At 35.0% G+C, this 21,226-nt stretch overlaps 4 protein-coding genes and 1 long non-coding RNA gene across 6 annotated transcripts in view; 2 read left to right on the top strand and 3 right to left on the bottom strand.

Moving 5' to 3' along the window:
• Window positions 1-698: 698 nt before the first annotated feature.
• LOC9324072 (pentatricopeptide repeat-containing protein At1g62670, mitochondrial) lies at window positions 699-5,343 on the top strand. Of its 2 annotated transcripts, XM_002886417.2 has the most exons (3): window positions 699-3,759; window positions 4,219-4,591; window positions 4,671-5,343. In XM_002886417.2, the coding sequence occupies exon 1, from the start codon at window positions 1,160-1,162 to the stop codon at window positions 3,038-3,040; it is 1,881 nt and encodes a 626-aa protein (XP_002886463.2). In that variant the 5' UTR covers window positions 699-1,159; the 3' UTR covers window positions 3,041-3,759; window positions 4,219-4,591; window positions 4,671-5,343. The 2 variants fall into 2 exon arrangements, with proteins under 2 accessions (XP_002886463.2, XP_020865843.1); XM_021010184.1 differs by having other exon boundaries at window positions 4,219-4,782.
• Window positions 5,344-5,614: 271 nt separating this feature from the next.
• On the bottom strand, window positions 5,615-9,803 carry LOC9322530 (acid beta-fructofuranosidase 3, vacuolar). The gene is made up of 7 exons (XM_002887963.2): window positions 9,300-9,803; window positions 8,912-8,920; window positions 7,803-8,047; window positions 6,921-7,538; window positions 6,422-6,831; window positions 6,154-6,241; window positions 5,615-6,028 (listed from the first exon to the last, which is right to left on the bottom strand). The coding sequence occupies exons 1-7, from the start codon at window positions 9,673-9,675 to the stop codon at window positions 5,810-5,812; spliced, it is 1,965 nt and encodes a 654-aa protein (XP_002888009.1). The 5' UTR covers window positions 9,676-9,803; the 3' UTR covers window positions 5,615-5,809.
• A 212-nt stretch (window positions 9,804-10,015) lies between these two features.
• Window positions 10,016-11,620, top strand: LOC110230617. Its single transcript, XR_002333732.1, has 2 exons — window positions 10,016-11,062; window positions 11,244-11,620. It is a non-coding gene; the product is annotated as an uncharacterized LOC110230617 (long non-coding RNA).
• Window positions 11,621-13,656: 2,036 nt separating this feature from the next.
• On the bottom strand, window positions 13,657-14,382 carry LOC9324073. The gene has a single exon (XM_002887964.2). The coding sequence runs from the start codon at window positions 14,209-14,211 to the stop codon at window positions 13,774-13,776; it is 438 nt and encodes a 145-aa protein (XP_002888010.1). The 5' UTR covers window positions 14,212-14,382; the 3' UTR covers window positions 13,657-13,773.
• A 5,028-nt stretch (window positions 14,383-19,410) lies between these two features.
• The window catches only part of LOC9324074 (cytosolic sulfotransferase 1), a 3,516-nt gene continuing 1,700 nt past the window's right edge, over window positions 19,411-21,226 (bottom strand). Inside the window, 4 exon segments of the mRNA XM_021035043.1 lie at window positions 19,411-19,784; window positions 20,274-20,464; window positions 20,466-20,591; window positions 20,594-20,957. Coding sequence (XP_020890702.1) covers window positions 19,595-19,784; window positions 20,274-20,464; window positions 20,466-20,591; window positions 20,594-20,957 — 871 coding nt within the window. The 3' untranslated portion in view covers window positions 19,411-19,594.

Consider the following 21,226-nt stretch of genomic DNA (forward strand, 5'->3'; position numbering starts at 1 on the left):
AGTCCATCGGTTTTTAATTAGAGAATCCCACCAATTTTCATCATCGAATCTGCAAAGGAAACATCCTCCCAAAGGCAATTGATTCCCGAACTCCGAAGAACATCGGCATAGAGAATAAGCCGATGGAGCTTTCAGCAACAACTAAAAACGAAAAAGAAAACAATCGTTTCCATAGATCGATTAGAAAATTAGCCACAATTGCATTAAAATCAACCCAAAAGCACCAAAAAAGACCTTGATCCGCAATTCCGATTTGTTCTTAAAAAATTGAAATCGATAAGCTTGAAAAACAAATCGAACCCTTTAAACAAAGGAGGTTCAAGGAATTACGATTCCAGATCTAAGAATTGAAACGCAAAAGAGCCCAATCTAACCGAAAATAAGGAAAACGAGAGAAAGAAAACATAATTCTAAACCGGAAAGCAATCCGGCCAGAAGCTAGACGAGACACCGTAGACGGGCGGTGAAACTCTAGACCTAAGCTAGCCCACCGCCGCTGTAGAAGCCAACGGAAGCCAGACGCAAGCCGACCACCGCCGTAAAGAGAAACGGACAGTGTCAGAACGAGAGCCGATCAAACGTTGCCATAGAGACGAAACGTCACCGGACAAAAAACCAGACATCCAGGCTAAGAAAGCCAGAGGATTCTGGACAGATAGTCGGCCAACATACGCTGAAAAAGCCATCGTTGCCGGAAAAAGAAGCTCTGAAGACTTTCTCTCTAAAAGATAGAGATGAGAGAAGAGAGAGAAGTCTTCAGCTTCTGCAGTTTTATGTAGATTACAAAATGTTTTTAATATAACATCAATCAAAAAGCTAAAAATAAAAAAAGAGGAATCCCCTTATTATATGTAAAATGATCAGGTACGGGAAGGAACACCGAGATCGTCTGGAGAGTAAGGATGAATAAAAGCACTGTTCATTTGCCAAACCCTAAACGACGCCGTTACGGTCGCATGAATGGCGTTATTGAACAAGAAGAGTTTTGTAGCTCCATAACGCAAACCGATAATCCCAATAACATAATTACTTCAGCATTCACTCTCTCTATCGCTGCCTTACTCTCACAGTCTCAGACTCTCAGTGGTTGGTCTAGGGTTTTGTTGAATGTTACAGAGCTTCCGAATCAGAGAGATTGAGAAGAAACCAAATCGAGAAAATGAGGATATCGTTTGCGATTGCATCTTCAGGGAAGAGATTTGTTCATCGGAGTCTTGTGGTGAGAGGTAATGCTGCAGCTGTTTCTCCTTCATTTTCCCTTTGTTGGAGACGAGATTTTGCTGGTAAGAGTAGTTATGATTATAGAGAAATACTTAGAAATGGGCTGAGTGATATTAGGTTAGACGATGCTGTTGATTTGTTCAGTGAAATGGTGAAATCTCGTCCCTTTCCTTCGATTATTGAGTTCAGTAAACTGTTGAGTTCCATTGCTAAGATGAAGAAGTTCGATCTTGTCATCTCTCTCGGCGAGCAGATGCAAAATTTGGGGATTTCACATAATCTCTATACTTACAGTATTTTCATTAACTGTTTTTGCCGACGCTCTCAACTCTCTCTTGCTTTAGCTGTTCTTGGCAAGATGATTAAACTCGGTTATGAGCCCAGCATTGTTACGCTTAACTCGATACTCCATGGATTCTGTCATAGTAATAGGATTTCTGATGCCGTAGCTTTGGTTGATCAAATGGTGGAAATGGGATATCAACTTGATACAGTTACCTTTAACACTTTAATCCATGGACTTTTTCTTCACAACAAAGCTTCAGAAGCAGTGGCTTTAGTTGACCGAATGGTTGCGAAAGGGTGCCAACCAGATTTGGTTACATACGGTGCAGTTGTTAATGGAATCTGTAAAAGAGGTGATACTGATTTGGCTTTAAGTAAAAAGATGGAGAAAGAAAAAATAGAGCCAGATGTTGTAATCTACAGCACAGTCATCGATGCTCTTTGCAAATACAAACATGTGAATGATGCACTTGACCTATTCAATGAAATGGAGAACAAAGGAATCAAACTAGATGTTACTTACAACTCCCTCATAAGCTGCCTTTGTAATTACGGAAGATGGAGCGATGCCTCCCGATTACTTAGTGATATGATTAAGAGGAAGATCAATCCAAATGTAGTCACTTTCAATGCATTGATTGATGCATTTGCGAAGGAGGGAAAACTTATAGAGGCTGAGAAATTGTACGAGGAGATGAGAAAAAGGTCTATAGATCCTGATATCTTCACTTACAGTTCTTTCATCAACGGGTTTTGTATGCACGATCGTCTAGACGAGGCCGAGCAGATGTTTGAGTTTATGGTTAGCAAGGGCTGTTTCCCAGATGTAGTGACTTATAATACGCTTATAAAGGGATTTTGTAAGGCTAAGAGAGTAGAGGAAGGTATGGAACTCTTCCGCGAGATGTCACAGAGAGGATTGGTTGGCGATACAGTCACTTACAACACTCTTATCCAGGGGTTATTTCAAGCTCGAGATTGTGATATGGCCCAAAAACTATTCAAAGAGATGGAATCTTTTGGTGTCTACCCCGATCTTTGGACCTACAACATTTTGTTAGATGGACTTAGTAATAACGGGAAGCTAGAAAAAGCATTGGTGGTATTCGAGCGTATGCAGAAGGCTGAAATTGAACTTGATATATTCACATACAATATTATGATTGAAGGGATGTGCAAGGTTGGGATGGTGGAAGATGGGTGGGATCTATTTTGTTGTCTCAGCCGTAAAGGAGTGAAGGCTAATGTTATAACCTATACTACAATGATCTCAGGATTCTGTAGGAAAGGTTTAAAGCAGGAAGCACATGCCTTGCTAAAAAAAATGAAAGAAGATGGACCTCTTCCAGATAGTGGTACTTATAATACGCTTGTTAGGGCGCATCTTAGAGATGGTGACAAAGCAGCATCATCTGAACTCATCAGAGAAATGAGGAGTTGCGAGTTTGCTGGAGATGCTTCAACCATTGCCTTGGTCACTAATATGTTGCATGATGGGAGATTGGATAAAAGCTTTTTGGAAATGATTTCGTAAGACATCCTTGAGGTTAATAAGCCTTTTATGTTGCTTTTCTGGTAATCACTTTCAGTCCTTATATGTTCATGAATATGTTTGATTAGTAAACTGATGGTTTCTACTACACAAGAAAATATTATCTGAAAAGAAGGAAATTCACTTTGAATATGACAAGGTCCGATCAAGTAAAGCAGAATCGTATTGATCTATAAAATAGCATCTTTTGTTTTCGGTTGTTGGTTTTTCTTCTTGTGTTACAGTGATGTTCCCAAGGCGCAAATCATTCTCACAGTTGAGAACAACTCATTTGTTATTTTATTGTTGATTGTGGATTCCATTAAACACGAAAATGCATAGGCAAGTGGAGTTCTTGGCCTTTTTACAACTAGCTCTGTGACATTAAATAATTGCTAAGAGGAAGTGACGTCTGGACCAGCATTAGAACTCGCAGGGCTTTGCGCATGAAGGCAAGCTCAGAGTAGAGACAGAATTTGACCTCTACGTGTGGAGATTCTCCGGTAACCCGAAACTGAGGCTTCAGCTATGAATAGAGACTCTTGAATACAAGAGAACCGTATCCCATCAGATCCTGTAATGGTGATGAGAGGGCCAGATTTGTCCAATCGTCGTTCCACAAAGAGCATAATTCTCCAATACCGATGGAGCAACTCCTCGAAGCTCGGTGATGTTACTTGGTTATGAGCCCAGCATTGTCACGCTTTCTTCGCTGCTCAATGGTAGGCTTACACATCTTTTCTAGTTTTGAAAGACACTTGTTAGGGAGAATTTGCCCAGAGGTTAATCAGTTTTAAGTGTTTACTGGTATAATTTTGCTTCTGAGCTTTCTGAATCTCGTGTAACAATAATTGGATTTGTGTATGAATTTTCTTTTAAACTACAAAAGCTTTTCACTTGTGTGGCATCTTTGTCGCGTATGGTTACACAACATTTTCATGTAGTATACTGTTGGTGGTCTTATAGCTTAGAAATTACAAAAGTTGATAAATTTGTTATGTTAATAGCAGTTTTGGTGATTTTTGAAAAGTTGTTATGTTCTTGAATGCTTGGAGAGGAAATGATTTGTTAACTTAACTCCATCAAAGGAATTATCCGCTAGATGTCATCGCCAAAACTTATTTTTATTCTTTCCGTGATGTTCCCATGGCACTATATCCTGATTTTTCTACGCAATGCAGGTGCTCAAACACAAATCAATATAGGCAAAAGAGATGTATTTGGCTTGGCTTGATAATATATTCCTTTTTTTTGGGGGACAAAGGATGTAAGGGAAATATATTCCTCTTTCTTCTCTTCTCTCCTAACAATATTCACTCGTTTGCTAACAGCTTCACGTTTTTTTTTCTTTGAGAATCTCTTTCTCTGTGTAGGTGCAGCGATGGGTGGTTGTTTCTCTGTCTCGTTGTCATGTGATCAAGTTGTTAATCAAGTCTCTCAATGGTTATGTGTCAAAGAGAGTTACATTAACAACCTCGAGGAGAATCTCACAGCCTTAGAGACAACCATGGATGATCTGAAAGCAACGCGGGATGATTTGTATTGTCAAAAAGGGTGAAAGCTTTAGACAGAATGATTGTAACGTTATTACTTCTTTATTTTCTTCAATCTTAAAGAGTTGCTGTTTCTGCAGCATTACACAACTCATATTCCCAGTAGCAATTTTAACAATAATGCTTTCTCAGCTTTGGGCAGCTTATTACTCTGATTGTGTTAAGACAAGGAAATGGCAGAGGTCTCCAATATATGTTCTTCAGCTCCGGTAGATTATCCAACTGCAAAAATTCTAGTCTTTGAAAAGGAACAATCCCTGATTCTTCACATACACAAGCTTTCTCTTTGTTTATTATGTCTTCTACTTCATCTGCTTGACTGCTTTGTGAACAACATGTTTTCTAAGATTTGGAGCGAACATCAACCACGTCAATTCTTTACAGCAATTACTAGACCATAGAACAATCGTAGCGAGGCTTAAGAAGCATGCATTTGTCGCTTCTAATGCTTGTAATATCCATCTTTATCTCAGAAATAGTACATGAACGAAAATAAAGTTCACGAACTTTCTCCATACTAGCTAAAAACGATACGTCTGATGATTGTAATCGACAATTGTTGAACTTCATAGCTTGTGTACAACGCATCAGCTTGTGAGAGCTTAAAAATTGATCCAAACCTGAATCATTACCGATTCCTATGGTTAGAATTTCTAAATGTTCCAAGACTAGCAACTCCTCCACTGTGTTGGGATTGACTCTAACTCCTGAACCTTTTAATTTAAATACTTTCAAATTTAGTAGTGAAGAAATCCCAACAATACTTGAAAGCTTCTTCGACCACTCCAAATCCAAGTGAATTAGCTTTTTCAACTCTTGTAAACCAACATGTCGACATTGTATACCTGTCCGCGACATGTTGAGACTTGAGACATTTTATGTGTGTTCTCAAACTTCCAATAGGTTGCGTTAAAAATTGCATTTATTTAAAGGAGTTTTAAAGTAAATCCTCAATAGACTTCACTTTTCTTTTTAGGTCTTTGCAACTTTCCCACATTTTATCCTATAAAAAAACATTTTTCAATTCCAAAAGTGAACAAATGATCAATAAAAACGAACCCCAATTTCGTTACGGAAATGAGAGAGTACATTTTATTTTTCTTCTCTTCACTCACATGATGAATCAATCACACAGATCAAATCAGACCCATAAATAATATAACATCAATCAAAAAGCTAAAAATAAAAAAGAGGAATCCCCTTATTATATGTAAAATGATCAGGTACGGGAAGGAACACTGAGATCGTCTGGAGAGTAAGGATGAATAAAAGCACTGTTCATTTGCCAGACCTTAAACGACGCCGTAACGGTCGCATCAATGGCGTTATTGAACAAGAAGAGTTTTGTAGCTCCATAGATTGCTTTTGTGGGATATACTCTTGAGGTTATACATGTTCTTCCACCTTGTGCGAATCCTTCTACTATCGAGTGATCCACCTAATAAAATAAAATTTGAAATTAATAACAAAGGAAATATATTAAATTCTTGATTTTTGTAATGATATTATTGGATGAAAAAACTAATGAATTAGGTTATTGTTTTTAAGGATATGATTTATTACCAAGATTCTCATTGTTAATTTCTCTCCTTTTAGGACCGGTACGAAGCTTCCATAGATCGGTTTCACCACATCGTTTGCCATAGTCGACCTATCATAAGAGAGTTTGATTAATTTATTTTGCATTATCCAGACTAATGTCCGGAATATGCATTTAGTATATGTAAATTTTATATATACTGACTAAAGAAAAAAGCAATAAATAGAAATTAGTAATTACTTGATTTGTATAATAGAAGAATCTATTAATATATGGTTATAGATTGATTACCTTGAGGTGTCAGTGCAGAAGACAGTTTTGAGTTTTGAATGTTTTCCCTTAGTCACATAGAAGTAAACCGGAGTTTGTTCTGACAAGCTTTCGTCAGCAAGAACGGAGAATCCAAAAGGCCCTAAAGCACCACGTGCCGTGGAGCCTCCGCTAGTTTCGCAGCTGAATTTTTTGTCGGCCTCTACAGAGTCATCATCAAAGAATAGTTCGAGATCCTCGGTCTTGATCTCGAACTCGGCCTCTATGTCGAGCTGAGTCGCAGAACCCACATCTACCGGAACCACTGTCCCTGGTCCAATCGTCATGTCAAATTTGTTGCTGCTTAGTCTCAATGATTTGATTTCCTCAACTGGCCACTGGACTAAGTTTTTCCGCGTCCTTGTGTCCAAGACAACAGTTCTTGGGATGCCCTGATCATGGTTCCAGAAAAAGTTAAGCCCTAACTTAGGTGACAAGTAAAGACCTAACGTTCATAGCACGCTACGTGAAGAAAATGTACCTGAACAGAAGACCAACCCTTTTGTACATCAGCAGCTTCACTGTCAGATTCACCAATCCAACCCCATAAGATTCTCCGTCCCTTATTTTGATCGTAAAACGTCTTTGACGCATAAAATTTCCCGTAATCGTATCTCAAAGCGGTACTGATTCCGACATCGATAGAAGGATTATCCGGGACCCATGTACCGTTTGAATCATAATACGTCCCAATGGCGTAATGGTCAATTCTAGTATCGTCCATGCTAGCCTTGATGACATGCTTGACATCTGGCCCGTTGACCGAAGTATCGAGCCCATTGACTTGAGTCTTCGACACAGGGTAAAAATCAACGCACTCCCACATTCCGGTGTTAGGGACTTGGTGCAACAAGGTATCATGTTTCTCGTAAGTTTTGAAATCGGTAGTGTCATAAATGAGAGATATTCCGGTTCTATTGATTTTGGAGCCGATGGTGATTCGCCATTTTCCGGTCGATGTTTTCCAGGCCGTCGTTGGGTCACGGAAGTCCTTTGCACCAATACCTGGTGGAGGTACGAGAACCGGGTTGCCGGAGAACTTGGCCCATTTCAACAAAAGTGGGTCGCTTGGGTCGTCAGGATATGCAAGGTTTTGAACCTAAAATAATCATCATTATATCAGTGATCGATTGGTCCGACCAAATTTATATTGAAAAAAGATTTTTAACCACAACCCAATAGTAAAGTTTAACCAATTATGACGGTTTTTAGTGTACTATATACGAATTCGGAAACAATATAACACTTGTTAGATACTTAGATATAGTTACTTATTAGTTATTATTAGCTATCAAAAATTGATGTAATATTCAATATTGAATATTTAGTTAACAAACGAAGAAGGATTTCAAGTAATCAGTACCTGTACGAATTTATCAGTGGAACCGGTGTAGAGCATGACAATGGAGCCATCATCTAGAAAAGTGGCTGAACCGGTCCAGACGCCGTTTGCGTCGTACCATTGGTCAGGAACCATGGCTATTGGGAGGTAAAGCCAGTGGATAAGGTCCTTTGACACGGCGTGGCCCCAAACAATGTCACCCCACACAGCTGCATTTGGGTTGTATTGATAGAAGAAATGGTACCATCCCTTATAGAACAATGGACCTGGAATCATGTTTAACGCATTTGTTCAGTTTAAATTAAAGTTGTACTTTTATATGGCTATGAAGCATAAATATATTTCAAAAATAAAATAATCACGATTTGAGTATAATTATGACTTCAAATTTACTAATGTATATTCTTTTTGCTAGTTTAAATTAACATTCTTGATAGTATTCTGGCTAGAGTGGAATCGAAATGATCGCATAATGTCGTGTTTTTTTTAAAGCAATAGAAAAACACGTTTACTAAATAAAACACCACTATAAAGTACGACGTTTCATAAATTCGATAAGCTGTGATTACTGTATATTTGTGACTTTTGAGGAAGGAAAAAAAAGTATGACGTTTCAATTTACAATTGGGTTAATAGAACGAGTCAAATTGGGACCGTCCAAACACAATAATGGGTAAGCAATAATTTGTACAATATGCACATGACTCACGTGGTGTATATACAAAACATGCAAAAACAAAGTAAACTAACTGGCTTTAATGACTCTTTCTGTTCAGATTTTGTCTGAGTACTTTGCATACCAAAAAAAATAAACTTTTTACGTGTAAAGTAATACTCCAATTTGTTATTGAAATTATTTCTTATCAATTTTATTGAAAATAGTTCTATTCAATTCTATCCAATGACATTAATTGTGGCCCGCAAAGGACGTGCCGTGTTGTCATATATCTATCTACCAATAATTTTTTATGGGTTTCAGATATCTCTATCAATGGCGTAGCCAATCAAATTTTTTATAATATGTTTTCCATAATTTATTTTATAGTATAAATAAAAAAATTGGTCAAAGGAAAAAGGAAAACGTTAGAAGCACAAAAATAGAAGACTTCAGTGTAGGATCTAGAGCTTACCATTAGGATCTGCAGACGAAGAAACCAGAAATTTGCCATTCACAACGCCATTGAATAGACAGAAAAAAAAAAAAAAATTAATAACAGATGAAGATTAAAAATCTTATACTATGTAACAACAAAACTATTGAAATTTTAGATGAAACAGTAAAATATAAAAACATTGTATATCACTCTTGCGTATTTACTTAAATCTTGTTCCTCAAGTCATGGTCTCATATATGGCTATGTAATTCGAATCTATATAAAAATGAAAAATGAACATTCTTTGTAAAGATTAGACGCTTTTTTAGCTACTTTAGCTATAGAAAATCAATGATGATTAAGTAATTTATTATTCATAGCTTATAAAATAATCTTTTTAGAAGAACTTTTTTTTTGTTCGTACCGTTCATCCAATTTTTCTCAGGCTGGAAATGAAACGCCGTGCGTTGCCACGACAACATAGTATTGTTCCACGGGAACGCTTCAACTTTCCGATCATCTGATAATCTCGAAACTCGGTCGTTGCTCTTCTCGGACACGCCGGCCAAACGAGCACGTGACTCTGTCGACGTTTCATCCTTGGCGCCATGTTGAGAGGTGGATCCATCGTGTGTGACGATGAGAGCAACGTACAAAGCAATCAAGAGCAAACCGGAATAGACGGCGAGATGGACTTTGATGGGTCTTCTCCGACGGGTCTCCGGGATCTGGTCGGATCTTGACTCGGATAATAGATCTTGTCGGGACGTGACGGGTAAGAGAGCTTCGTTGCTCGCCATTTTCTTGTTTGTTTTGGTTTATTTAGATTTGATATGGTTGTAATAGAAATTGGCAAGTCCAATATTTATATATCGCAAAACCAACCAAAACAAATCTCAAAATAATGATATTAAAAAATATTACTCCCTCCGTTTTCGAATAGTTATCGTTTTAGAGAATTTTTTTTTTTTTTAATTAGTTGTCGTTTTTAGTTTTCGATGCAAAATTTATTACTTTTTTTTTTATTTTTTTTTTATTATGCAACTTGATTTACTATTGGTTAAATTATGTTTAGATAGATAATTAATAATATTTTTATATTGAAAAACTAACAACATTAATAATTTCTTAATTTGTGTACATATAGTTAAAACGATAACTATTCGAAAACAGAGGGAGTATATGAGAAGTTGGGAATTAGAAAGTATAGAGAGAGATCTGGATTGGGTTGGCAAATTAGAGCTGTGATTGTTTTTTTCTATCATTTATTACCATGTTCACGTTTACAGACGTCAAGTCAATACTTTTTTTTTTTTTTTATGATGATGATGGTAATTTATTAAAAAGAAATTTTCACGTTTCTGCTGAAAAAAAAGATTTTCTCTCAGTATTTGGCAAAGTGAGATTTAGTTCTCACGTTTTGACAATTAAGCCAAAATCTGACGAAAATACCCCTAATGACTTAAACCAAATGGCAGAGTTGGTTTCGGTTTAGTTACTTTTTCTTTTTTTACGGTTTGGTTTTGAATTAAAAAAAAAAAATTCTTGCGCAGAAACGAAGAAGAAGAATGAGAGAGAGAAAGAGAGAAAGGCGATGGAGGCGATGGAGGCGATGGAGGCGATTTTAGGTTTCTTTCCCAACAATGATGGTTTTTGATCGGAGGCGTTTGGATCGGTTTATTTTTGGTCCTCCATGGAGTTTCAATGGTCGGATCTGTGGGTATCAATTTGATTCTAGGGTTCTTGGGTTGATTGCGGTGGTGTTCGGTGACCCGTTTGAAAGGTTCTGGTCATGGGAAGGGACCAATATTGTGGTTTTCTTTCGAATCGGTTTCAAATTTCCAAGTTTGGGTGTTGTCAAGGAGGAGGATTGGAAGAGTTACGGGCCCAATTTGGGGGTTTCAATGGTGATGAATTATTCTCGCCGACGGGTTCTTTTTCAAAGATTTTTGAGGTGTGGCTGAGTATTGATGGATACCCGATTGGGCAGAGAGGAATCTCCGGTCTGGGTTCGATGGCGGTGGGCGGTGTGGATTGATGGTGGTTCAAAGGACATCAGATCTGATAGAGAGGAAGGTTTAAATTGGGATCAATGGTGGCTTGCAACAAGGTCAAAGATACAAATCAGATGTATATTCACGGTTGTTGTCTAAGTTCTTGGAAGGGTCCAAATGAAGCAGATATGTGGTGAGTGTCATGGATCGATTGAGTTTGATCTGAAAGGGTTTAGTTTGGGATCAGTTTTAGTTGTGATTATTGATCGATGTCATGGGATTCTATTGATTATTTTCCGGTGGTTGGTTTATACCCATAAATTTATTGAACTTGAATTGGAATTTGTGGTGTTTTTTGATCGATTGGGTGAAAGGTTCAATTCTGGCTTTTCAAAGGAGGTGGGCTTATTTTCATGATGTTTCAAGTCTGAGATCATGTCGACAAATTTGGTTTTGGACTTTCATGTTTCTACAGCGGAGGAGTGTTCTAGTTCTCTTTCATGGTCTATTTTTGTTGGTCGTAATTGAGTTTGTAATGTTTGTAAGGTATTAAGGTAGTTATTAAATTAAGTGTCGTGTATATTAAGTTAAGTTAGTTATGTCTTAACGGTTGTTGTGTCACAAGAAAGAAGAGTTACAACTCTTGATTTTCATGTCTGTTGGATTCTATTTAAGTTCCTTGTTGTAAACCTTAAACTACAGTCGTTGTTTTTTCACTTTTATCTAATAAAGATAGAAGTTCTTTTCTTCATTGTTTTGTTCACGATCAAATAGATTGTGATACAAAGTCTTATTCTCTCTCTGTTATACTCTGTTCTGTCTTTGAGACTTCAGTTTCCAACAATTTTATAGGTATAACCGGATTTCAGATTTAGGGGAGATGCAAAAGTTTATAGAGGTGATTGGCTTATGGAATCAACTAAGAAATGCATCAGCAGGGCAAGACAAATTTTTGGATACAATGTGGGTCTCGAGTTTGGAGACAAATTTGTTTATGTTCACATTTTATCGGTTCTACATTATTTTGGAATCTTGGGTTTTAATGTGGAAACAAAACTATGTTATTAATATACGGTTCTTATGGAATTATAATGCGTTTTGGGGATGGATATATATAATTACGTTTTCTACTCCTAGAATAGGGTTTTTAATTTATGAAGTATTCATGGTTCGTCTGTGAAAGGAAAGAAAAATGAATTATACATCGGTCATAGATGCAGCCTGGAGAACCCAGGAAATGAGAAGTATTGTACCTAGAGAGGGGCAATTCTCACAAAAATATCAAATTATTTTATGTACACAGACATATCAGAAACGTACATAGTTATATGATGGCAAACTTTAAACGTACGTACACCGAAAAAAAATGTGGTACATATGGTCCAGACATAAACGTACACTGTCTACACGGTGACAAAAAACAAGGACATAAAACTAAATAGGATTTTTGCAAGTCTTCTTGTTATGACCTCCTGCTTGTCTACATCTTTTACACTGATTAAGAAAGAGTCTTTCTGTCTTTTTTTTTTTCTGTAGTGACAACAACAATAAGTTAACAATCAACGCATCTTATACTCTAAACATAGATATAGGCAAATAAGTGCACATGTTAGAATGTTAAAACTTACCCGGTTTTCACTCCTGGATGGTATCACCATCCTTTTGGTGGTTGGTCTCCCTGGTGGTCGTCTACTGTATGAAGGAATCAGTATCATATCCGATATATCTTGTGGGATGACATCATCCTTCCGATCCGCGATAGGTAGAATCGGTTCTTGGAAAGAATCCATTTAATGTAACATTGAATTGTTATATTAAAAAACTAATATGTTGTTATCCATTTTGTTATATTTTTTATGATGTAGTTGATGTATGTATGAATGAATGAAGCTATTTTGAAGATTAACGTACACAATTTTCAAACAGATGATAGTTTGTGAGGGTAAACGTACACGGTCATAAGACAAGATGAACATAGTAATAAGGAGATAAACGTAAAGTATTTTTCAAAATTGGTGACGTATCCAAAATTAAAAACGTACATCATCATACAATCGAAAACGTACATCATTCTACAAACGAAAACGTACACGACTAGAAGATGACACATAAACATACACTACATTAATCTGAGAGTGTTATGAAATCTTATATGTATATTGGATTTTTGTAAGTTTTCTTGTTATGTTCTTCGCTTTTACATCTTATACAACTATACGACAAAGATATTTTTCAAAATAAAATTGCATCTACTACCCCGTGTTCACATTAAATTCATAATATGGTGTACATATATTATGTACACGTACACTAGTCCAGTAAGACATGAAAATGCTCCTTAATGACCCTCTAATCCCTACCTCAAAACCTTTGACTTCAAGAAAATGAAACAAAAGCAAGGAAAATATTTATTTGGTTTTCTAATTTAATAAAAATTGAACAAGAAAATGAACAAAACGATTTTTATTTGTTTTTTTTGTTGTTTATGAATTTAAAAATAGAATTGAAATTTGTAGAAAGAAAAGAGTAAACCTGGATAGATAGGAGCGTTTTAAGCTCTGATACCAGATGATACACGATCGGAGTCACTCCTTTCCTATATCAAGAGGTAGTTCAAGAATTCAACGCGTAATGTCTTGCGGAAGTGTTGTAACGGTGGTGACGGAGTCGAATAGTAACCAGAACGAATCAATTAACTAAGAAAATGACTCAAACAAATGCTCAAAGACTCTAACTTTGAAAGCAAACAAACTGAACTTTTAATACTTGAAAATTGCGTGCATGAAAAGAACAAGGAAGAAGAGCTTATATAGGCTCGAGACAAAGAGACCTCTAATGGTCAAGAAATGAAAACAAGGAAACAAATATGCGAAATAAATGATAACTTGGAGAGGATGTGATCTTCTAGCCGTTGGGAATAAGTAGTGGTGATGCGTTGGTGCCGGTTATGGAAAGAAGTGGGAGACGTCTTGGAGAAGGAGAAATAACCTCGTGGCTTGAGTCTTCTGGTTGAAAAGGAGGCTTAGATGTCTTGAGAATATTGGCAGCTTCAATGGCTTGATCCCCTCGGGTACGAATATGGTAAGTGTCTTCAATGGAGGATATTTCTTCCTTTAATGGCAAGGAGCGTGTCTTCAGACTTTTAGAAGCTTCCACACGAGCTAGAGGCTTCAAAATGGAACAGTAAAGACGTGGTAAGAGACTTTCCTTGTTTGGTTCCGGTTTGGTCTTCAGGTAAGGTAAATTGATGGTTTCTCGACCATCGTTTGATCCAACTCGATAATGACTGTAGGTGGCTCGATGATTCTTCATAAAATTTCCATATTGCTGTTGTATTTTCATGCCCGCGCTCAATTGATGGTTGTTAGAGTGTAAGAATGGTTCGTCAGCGAGTCCATCAGCGATTCCTTCATTGAGTCCTTCAGGGAGTCCTTCAGCAAATAGCCCAGCTAGTCCATCAACATGTTTGATGTCCGCATCATACGACCTCTCCAAACAGTTACATCCTAAAAATACCTAAATCACATAAGTCTTATACTATGTACGTACACAAAAATATTTATTGGAGCGTACATGGTACAACATTAATTTAATTTTTTGACATCAAAATTAAGTTATTATGTCAGTTATTTGTATGATTGTATTTTTTTCATATGTTGTTCATACATGATTTGAATGTTTTGTTTTTATAGTCAAAAAATATTTGAAACGTAAATATACAAATTATTTAGATATTTACGTACATATATACACACACATTACTACCGTGTACGTACACATTACTACCGTGTACATATATATTATTACCGTTACGCACATATGTGTATATGATATTGCTAATCGTGAATAGTCTTCGATGATAATAAATAAAATATTATTTAAAATAGAAAAAAAAATATGAAAATGGGTCTGATAGAAAAAAAAAAGAATTTTAACTAAAAATATAAAAACAATAAATATTTATAAAATGGAAAAGCGAATCATCTACTGACAAGTGTTTAAGATTTTCAAACCACACACGGCTCTGTGTCACGTTAAAACATACTATTCCTCAATGTTTTTCTTTAGTTGTGAGGTTTGTTTCTACTGCTTCTCGTATTTGACATATGATTATGTCAAATGCGTAACAGAGCTGGAGTTTTGTGAGTCTCATTAGAGTCAATTTGTGTGTTGATCATAGTTGATTTCAATTATTTACTGAAAACAAATTATTAATATTTTTTTAATTGAGTTCGTAGAAAACTTGTATGAAATTGGTAAGATATTTTTGGTAGAAATATGTCCTTATTTGAGTTTTTTCTATTTACGTGTATGTAGTTTACGGTATACACAGTATTGATTATAAAATGGATATGTACTTCAGTTATATCATGTACTATTGTGGAGACGGTGTACGTAATATTTATAGAGTTTGTATTTTAGTTTTTCGACTTCAAAATACGCTAATATAAACTAGATTTACAAAATCAATAAATAAATTAAATGTAAAAAACAAAAGATTATAAGAAAATTGTGAACAGTACATCGCATAACTGAACCGCATAACTGAACCGTGTACAGTGTACGTAACTGAACCGTACAGTGAACAGTACATCGCATAACTGAACCGCATAACTGAACCGGAACAGTGTACGTAACTGAACCGCATAACTGAACCGTACAGTGAACAGTACATCGGTACGCTGGCAGGGGTAAAATGGTCAGATTTTGGCTAAATTGTCAAAACTTGAAAGCTAATTCTCACTTTGCCAAAACATGAAATTAAAACTTGGTCTTATGCCCTGCCATGCAATTTACCCCTTATTAAATTAGTGGATTTTTTGGGTCAATACATTTAGAACAATTTGTGTAACTACCTTTCCTTGTTGCATTCATTAGCATAGATGTGGATTTTCATAGAACCCTATTTTTACATTTCCCACTTACTAATAAATTTCCTAAAATGGTTGAGAAAATAAAGAAAAAAAAAAATCTTAAAATGTTGTCTTTGATCTTTTTTTTTTAATCTCATCCATTCCACATATTATATTATTTGTTTTTGTGGAAATGTCACTAATTATATTGGTCTAACATTCCGCATACAAACAATGTATATATATATATATATATATCATATGTTGTATACTCGCAAAAAGAATAAATTTGAAAAATATTAAAATTTAACAGAAAATTTATTTTTATTTAACTTTTGTAAATAAACAGTGAGATTAATACAACTATTGTAGCTCACTCTTTTTTCAAAATTGTCGGAGCTCTAGCCTTTCGGTTCTTAATATTTTCCAATATCTAAAATCAAATTTAAATATTTTAATTTAAAGAATAATTTTCGTATCCAAAAAAGATTTAACTCGGACCACAAATAAAACAACCCCTTCCCCTTGTACTATCATATCCATTATGCCGTCGTTTTTTTTTGGTCAGCTTTGCCTTCTCATTATAGGATCCTGTCATTGTTCATACATCAAATCCCAAAAAAATTCGTCTAGAACTCAACATCATTTTCTAAAACAATATATCGTATGAGAAACATCTTATTATCTGAATCGGAGGCTGTTTAAGTAATTTTTTTTGCGTGATGGTACGCTAGTGGAGGAGGGGAAAATTTAATTACAGTTGAATAATTCATATGGCCCCATATTTTTATTAATATTGATTGCCCCCACATTTTAAAACCACCCACGTTTTAATCAGTATCTATAAATGGGCCAACCCAATTTATTTGTAGCTATTTTCCAACTTTCCCAAATGAGAAGTAGACTTCCCTTTTTCAATTAACATAAAATGATTAAAATAAAATTCTTGTTGAACGTAACTTTTCACCTCCAATTTATTAGGCATCATTCACTGAAAAGTTCTGATTGGTAAATCATCTTTAGCTGAAAAATAAAGATTGGAAAATAACTATTCTCATTTGCGTTGACACAACTGGCCGACAAATATAACTTTTTAAGTTAAATATTAGGACCATAATTTTTTTTTTCTTTGCAAGCTTAATTTTGTTTGATGGTTTGATCATCATTTTAAATTTTTTATAAGACTTGATCATATCACAATTTTTTCTGTTTAACAAGATGATTTACATATAGTGAGAATTAATTTCGGTAAGTGACTATGTGGGATCAAACATATAATCATGAAATTATAGATCTTACATTTTAGAAAAAGATAAACTCAGTGATGCAATTAAATATAAGTCACCCACTTGGAAAAAAATACTCCCAATGGCGCAAAAAAAAAAAGAAAAAAAAGAAAAAAACACTTTCATAATAACTGATATATGAAACACGTCTGAAAATAGTTTTATACTAACACTTGTGTGTTTGGCCATGCCACATGATTTCTTTTTAAATAGCATATATAATCTTATCACGATCGTGTCAGACCTACAATTGAACTTCGATTACGACAAATAAAAAAATTAAACTTCGATTTGTGTTTGTTTTTAATAATAAATTGATTCACCACGTGAAAAGATCTTCCATCGACATTTTGTAAGATGTTTAACAACTAACTAATAAGCCACCGAAAAGTTGTAGAATCTTATTCAGCTAAGCAGGAAATTAAGCAAATTAAGTTTATTGTTCGTGTTTGTAATTCGAATTCAAGGTCCGTTTCACTTTTTTTATACCAAATTTCACTTTAAAAAAAAAGAAAAAAAAATAGCTGATTTCTTTCACTTGTAACTTTTGTGGCACGGCAGCATGTTTTCAATTCACTCTTCATAAATCTTTTGTTAAAGATTTTTTAGTTTTCTTTAGTTTTTGTTTTGCTTGATTTTTTATGTACTTTTAAATTGAATAAAATAGAAAGACAAGATCTCAAATTTTTGCACAAAAAAAAAAAAAAAGACAAGATCTCAAATAATTAAAAAAAGACGAAACATATAAATTGTTGGATCATGGATGTGTGAAAACTGGATCCACATGTAAAAGACCCATTCGGTCTCACAGAATGAGACGTGCTCTTCTGAAAATTATCCAATAAATTAACACATTTTTTAAGAAAAATAAAAATAAAAGAATTCAACACATATTGTATATAGGTGAGTTCCGTTTTGGTTTCACCAATCATCTAGGTTGTGTCGTGCAAAAAAGCTAAGTGAGAATGTCTCAAAAAGTCTTATACACACATTTAATTATATATACAGTATCATAATTATATTGATTCTAATAATTATACATATTTGCTCAGGACTAATTGAGCTTGTATCATGTAGATAACTTGCAAATGTAAAAGCGGATAATTTGGCACGAAAAATTCGTACCGAACCGCATCATATCACTTATGTAAACAACATTTTCCAGGAATGGCTCTTTTGAGCATCTATTTTATTTAAGCTGTTGACAAAAAAAAAAAAAAAAATTTCGTGTATAAGTTTTCTCATCCAATATTTTTTCCAAAAATACAGAAGATCTAGTTTTTACGGATTGTATCATATTATGGCGTTTTAATAATTTGGGGTTGCACACGACACTTACAAGAAAATAAGATTAATTACCCAAATCCAATATCTATTTGAGATTTAAGTATTTAACAGATACCAATATCATATTAATTTCAAAATTCATACGTGGCCGTATTATTTGACATTAAATTTCAATAAATCTTGGTAGAATAGTGACCTAAGATTAGACATGGATCTGACTCAGACGAACACGTTTATACTCATCCGTTCTTGTCTTCAAGTTATTTGTCATTTGGTTCACCTCGAAGAACAACTTCCATTTTTAATTTTTAATATTGTTTTTTTTTTGAGATTTTATTGAAAAATACTAAAATTAGTATTGTCGAAGTCGGTTGCCAATTCGGTCTTGAATGAGTCTCACGAAAACATAACCAAAAAGAATGAGACATATTTTGAGGTAAGCAGTGTAGTTTACCCAGGGCCGGGTCGGTAAAATAGGAGGCCGAATACGAAAAAAAAAATTTGAGGCCTTTTTAATAAGTAAAAACTGTTAAAATTTTTTTTTTTTTTGCTAATTATGGGCCATTTATAATTTTTATTTAACATTTTTTCTTAATTTTTGGACATTGTTTGCTAATTATAAGATTTTTACTATTTATGAGGCCTTCTTAGACCATCTCCAATGTATTTCCCTATTTTTAGCTCTATCTCTATAATAGAGGTAAATTTTCTCTATTTTTACTCCAATGTGTTCCTCTATTTTTTCCTCTAAAAAGTTTAACTCTATTTATAGAGGAAAAAATAGAGATTCTCTATTCTCACCTCTATATATAGAGAAAAAAATAGAGATCTCTATTTTAGAGGTGAGAATAGAGGTGGGTTGGAGCAAATTTACCTCTAAAATAGAATTTAGAGGCAAATATAGAGGTGGGTTGGAGATGCTCTTACTAATTATGGGATTTTTTTTGTTAATTTTGAGATCTATTTTACTAGTTTTGAGGCATATTTTACTAATTGTGGGATCTTTAAAAAACAAAAAAAAAGAAAACAAAAAAAAAAAAAACTCACAAAGTGGGCCTCGGAAATTTGAGGCCCAATACAAATGTTTTGTTAAAATCTGTCCAGGGCCGGGCCTGAGTTTACCTCAAAATCTTCAGTATTTAGTATAGGATATTACATCAATCTTCAGTATTCATTATTTGACTATTTAAATTTAAAACGCATCAAATCAACAACCAGAATACATTACTAAGGAACATAACAACGAATGGGTACTCTTATTAAGCATCAAAGAAAACACAAACTATAATATATATACCTCTAGAATTTCAAACCAGAACCTTGAAGTTTCTCTTGGATGACCATGTCTATCTTGCTCTCCATTTCAGGAGTAAGATAGTTCTTCCAATCACCGACTTCCCCTTTACGGAAATAATTCTTGTGATCCACATTGTTTGTTTTTTGGGTTTTGTTAACCTCCAAACTGCTCAGATTACGCAGAGAGCAGAAGCAGTGGCGGAGCCAGAAAATCTAATCATAGGGGTCAAAAAAAATTTTTAACTAAAAAAGTACATAGAATTTCAATCTTAAGTCTTTGCTGATTTCAATCTTATGTCTTTGCTGATTCCAATATCTCACGAAGTCACGAGTTCATGATCTAGGATTGAAAATAAAAAAACAAGGAAGAAGAAGCTAAAACGTTTTAAGACTAAATGTTAAAATATTAGGGTAGTTTATATTAATGGGCTTAGTTATAATATATTTACTTAAAACAAATCTTCTTGGGCTTAATATTATATATAAGTACAACACTACAACATAATTATTGGGCTTAAATATTGTAGTTTTGTTAAGATAAAATTTTACAGGGGTCAATATTTCTATTGGACTAGGGTCAGGTCAATTTAATATTGTTAATAAAAATTCAGCTATTTTTTTAAAGTCCACCAGGGGCAATTGACCCCTATAGTTGTGCATTCCCTCCGCCCCTGAGCAGAAGTTCAAGATCTCGTCCACCGATCCTTTCTCTTCTTCTTCTTTAGTAAAAGGACAATCCAAGAAGTCGGCAAGTCTCTTGATCTGATCACGAGGCTTTGCTTTCATCTCCTCGTACCTCATGAATAGAACATGGTTGGGGTTTTCCAAGCTTTCTCTCCAATAGCTCAGAAGATGTTCCCAAAAGGGTCCATATATAATAGACAGTTCCGCTGCAAAACGATTTAAACATAGACCCGAGCAGATTTTTATCTAGTTCTATTTTATGAATAGCGCACCCGAAAAACCACAAAGAGATCAACATGACCTTCACGTCCCTACAAGGCTACAAACGTACACAATCTTGCAAGGAGATTCCTTGAGGGTTTCATGCATAGCGTGTAGTGGCATATGAGTGGAGAACAACCTCGGAAATGATGAGAAGTTGACCAAGTCAGGACTTAAGCTTTCGTTATACATATCGATCTCAAAGAATGGAACAATCCCATGAGGATTATCAGATAGCAGAAGATGATGATCATTAGAAGAACGGTTCTTCAATCTTTCGAGGAGGGCAACAGTGAGGGCTTTGAGCCAAGTAGTGCCTGATTTGGGGAAAGAAGCGAGGATTATATCGGTGTCTTGCGGTTGAAAACCTCTCTGGAAATTAAGAACGCCTTGTAGAGTGTTGTAAAATATTGGAGATAGACTTGATAGCCGAGTATATAGGAAGATATCGTATATTTAGATTTCCTTTTGTTAGATATTAACATATCTTGTTGAGCTCGTATCTTGTATAAATATTAAATAGAGACCTTTAGGTCACATAATAATGAATAACACAAATCATTCAATCATATTTGTCACGGATTCAAACCTGCATAACACAACATGTTCGTAAAAAAAGAAGGAAGTTAACTATCAAAATCTACCGGTAATGCCTTGGTGAAGAGATCAGATGAGCTCTCGCCAGACCGA

This window comes from Arabidopsis lyrata (genome assembly GCF_000004255.2).
Source record: "Arabidopsis lyrata subsp. lyrata unplaced genomic scaffold ARALYscaffold_2, whole genome shotgun sequence".
NCBI lineage: Eukaryota > Viridiplantae > Streptophyta > Magnoliopsida > Brassicales > Brassicaceae > Arabidopsis > Arabidopsis lyrata.

What these genes read in the sequence shown, in the direction of transcription:
- LOC9324072 (XM_002886417.2), top strand. Translation starts at nt 1,160, where the DNA reads ATGAGGATATCGTTTGCGATTGCATCTTCAGGGAAGAGATTTGTTCAT.
- LOC9322530 (XM_002887963.2), bottom strand. Translation starts at nt 9,675, where the DNA reads ATGGCGAGCAACGAAGCTCTCTTACCCGTCACGTCCCGACAAGATCTA. An exon ending in CCACTGATAAATTCGTACAG is followed by an intron (nt 7,539 to 7,802) that starts GTACTGATTACT and finishes TGATTATTTTAG; the next exon opens with GTTCAAAACCTTGCATATCC. An exon ending in AGGGTTGGTCTTCTGTTCAG is followed by an intron (nt 6,832 to 6,920) that starts GTACATTTTCTT and finishes AACCATGATCAG; the next exon opens with GGCATCCCAAGAACTGTTGT.
- LOC9324073 (XM_002887964.2), bottom strand. Translation starts at nt 14,211, where the DNA reads ATGAAAATACAACAGCAATATGGAAATTTTATGAAGAATCATCGAGCC.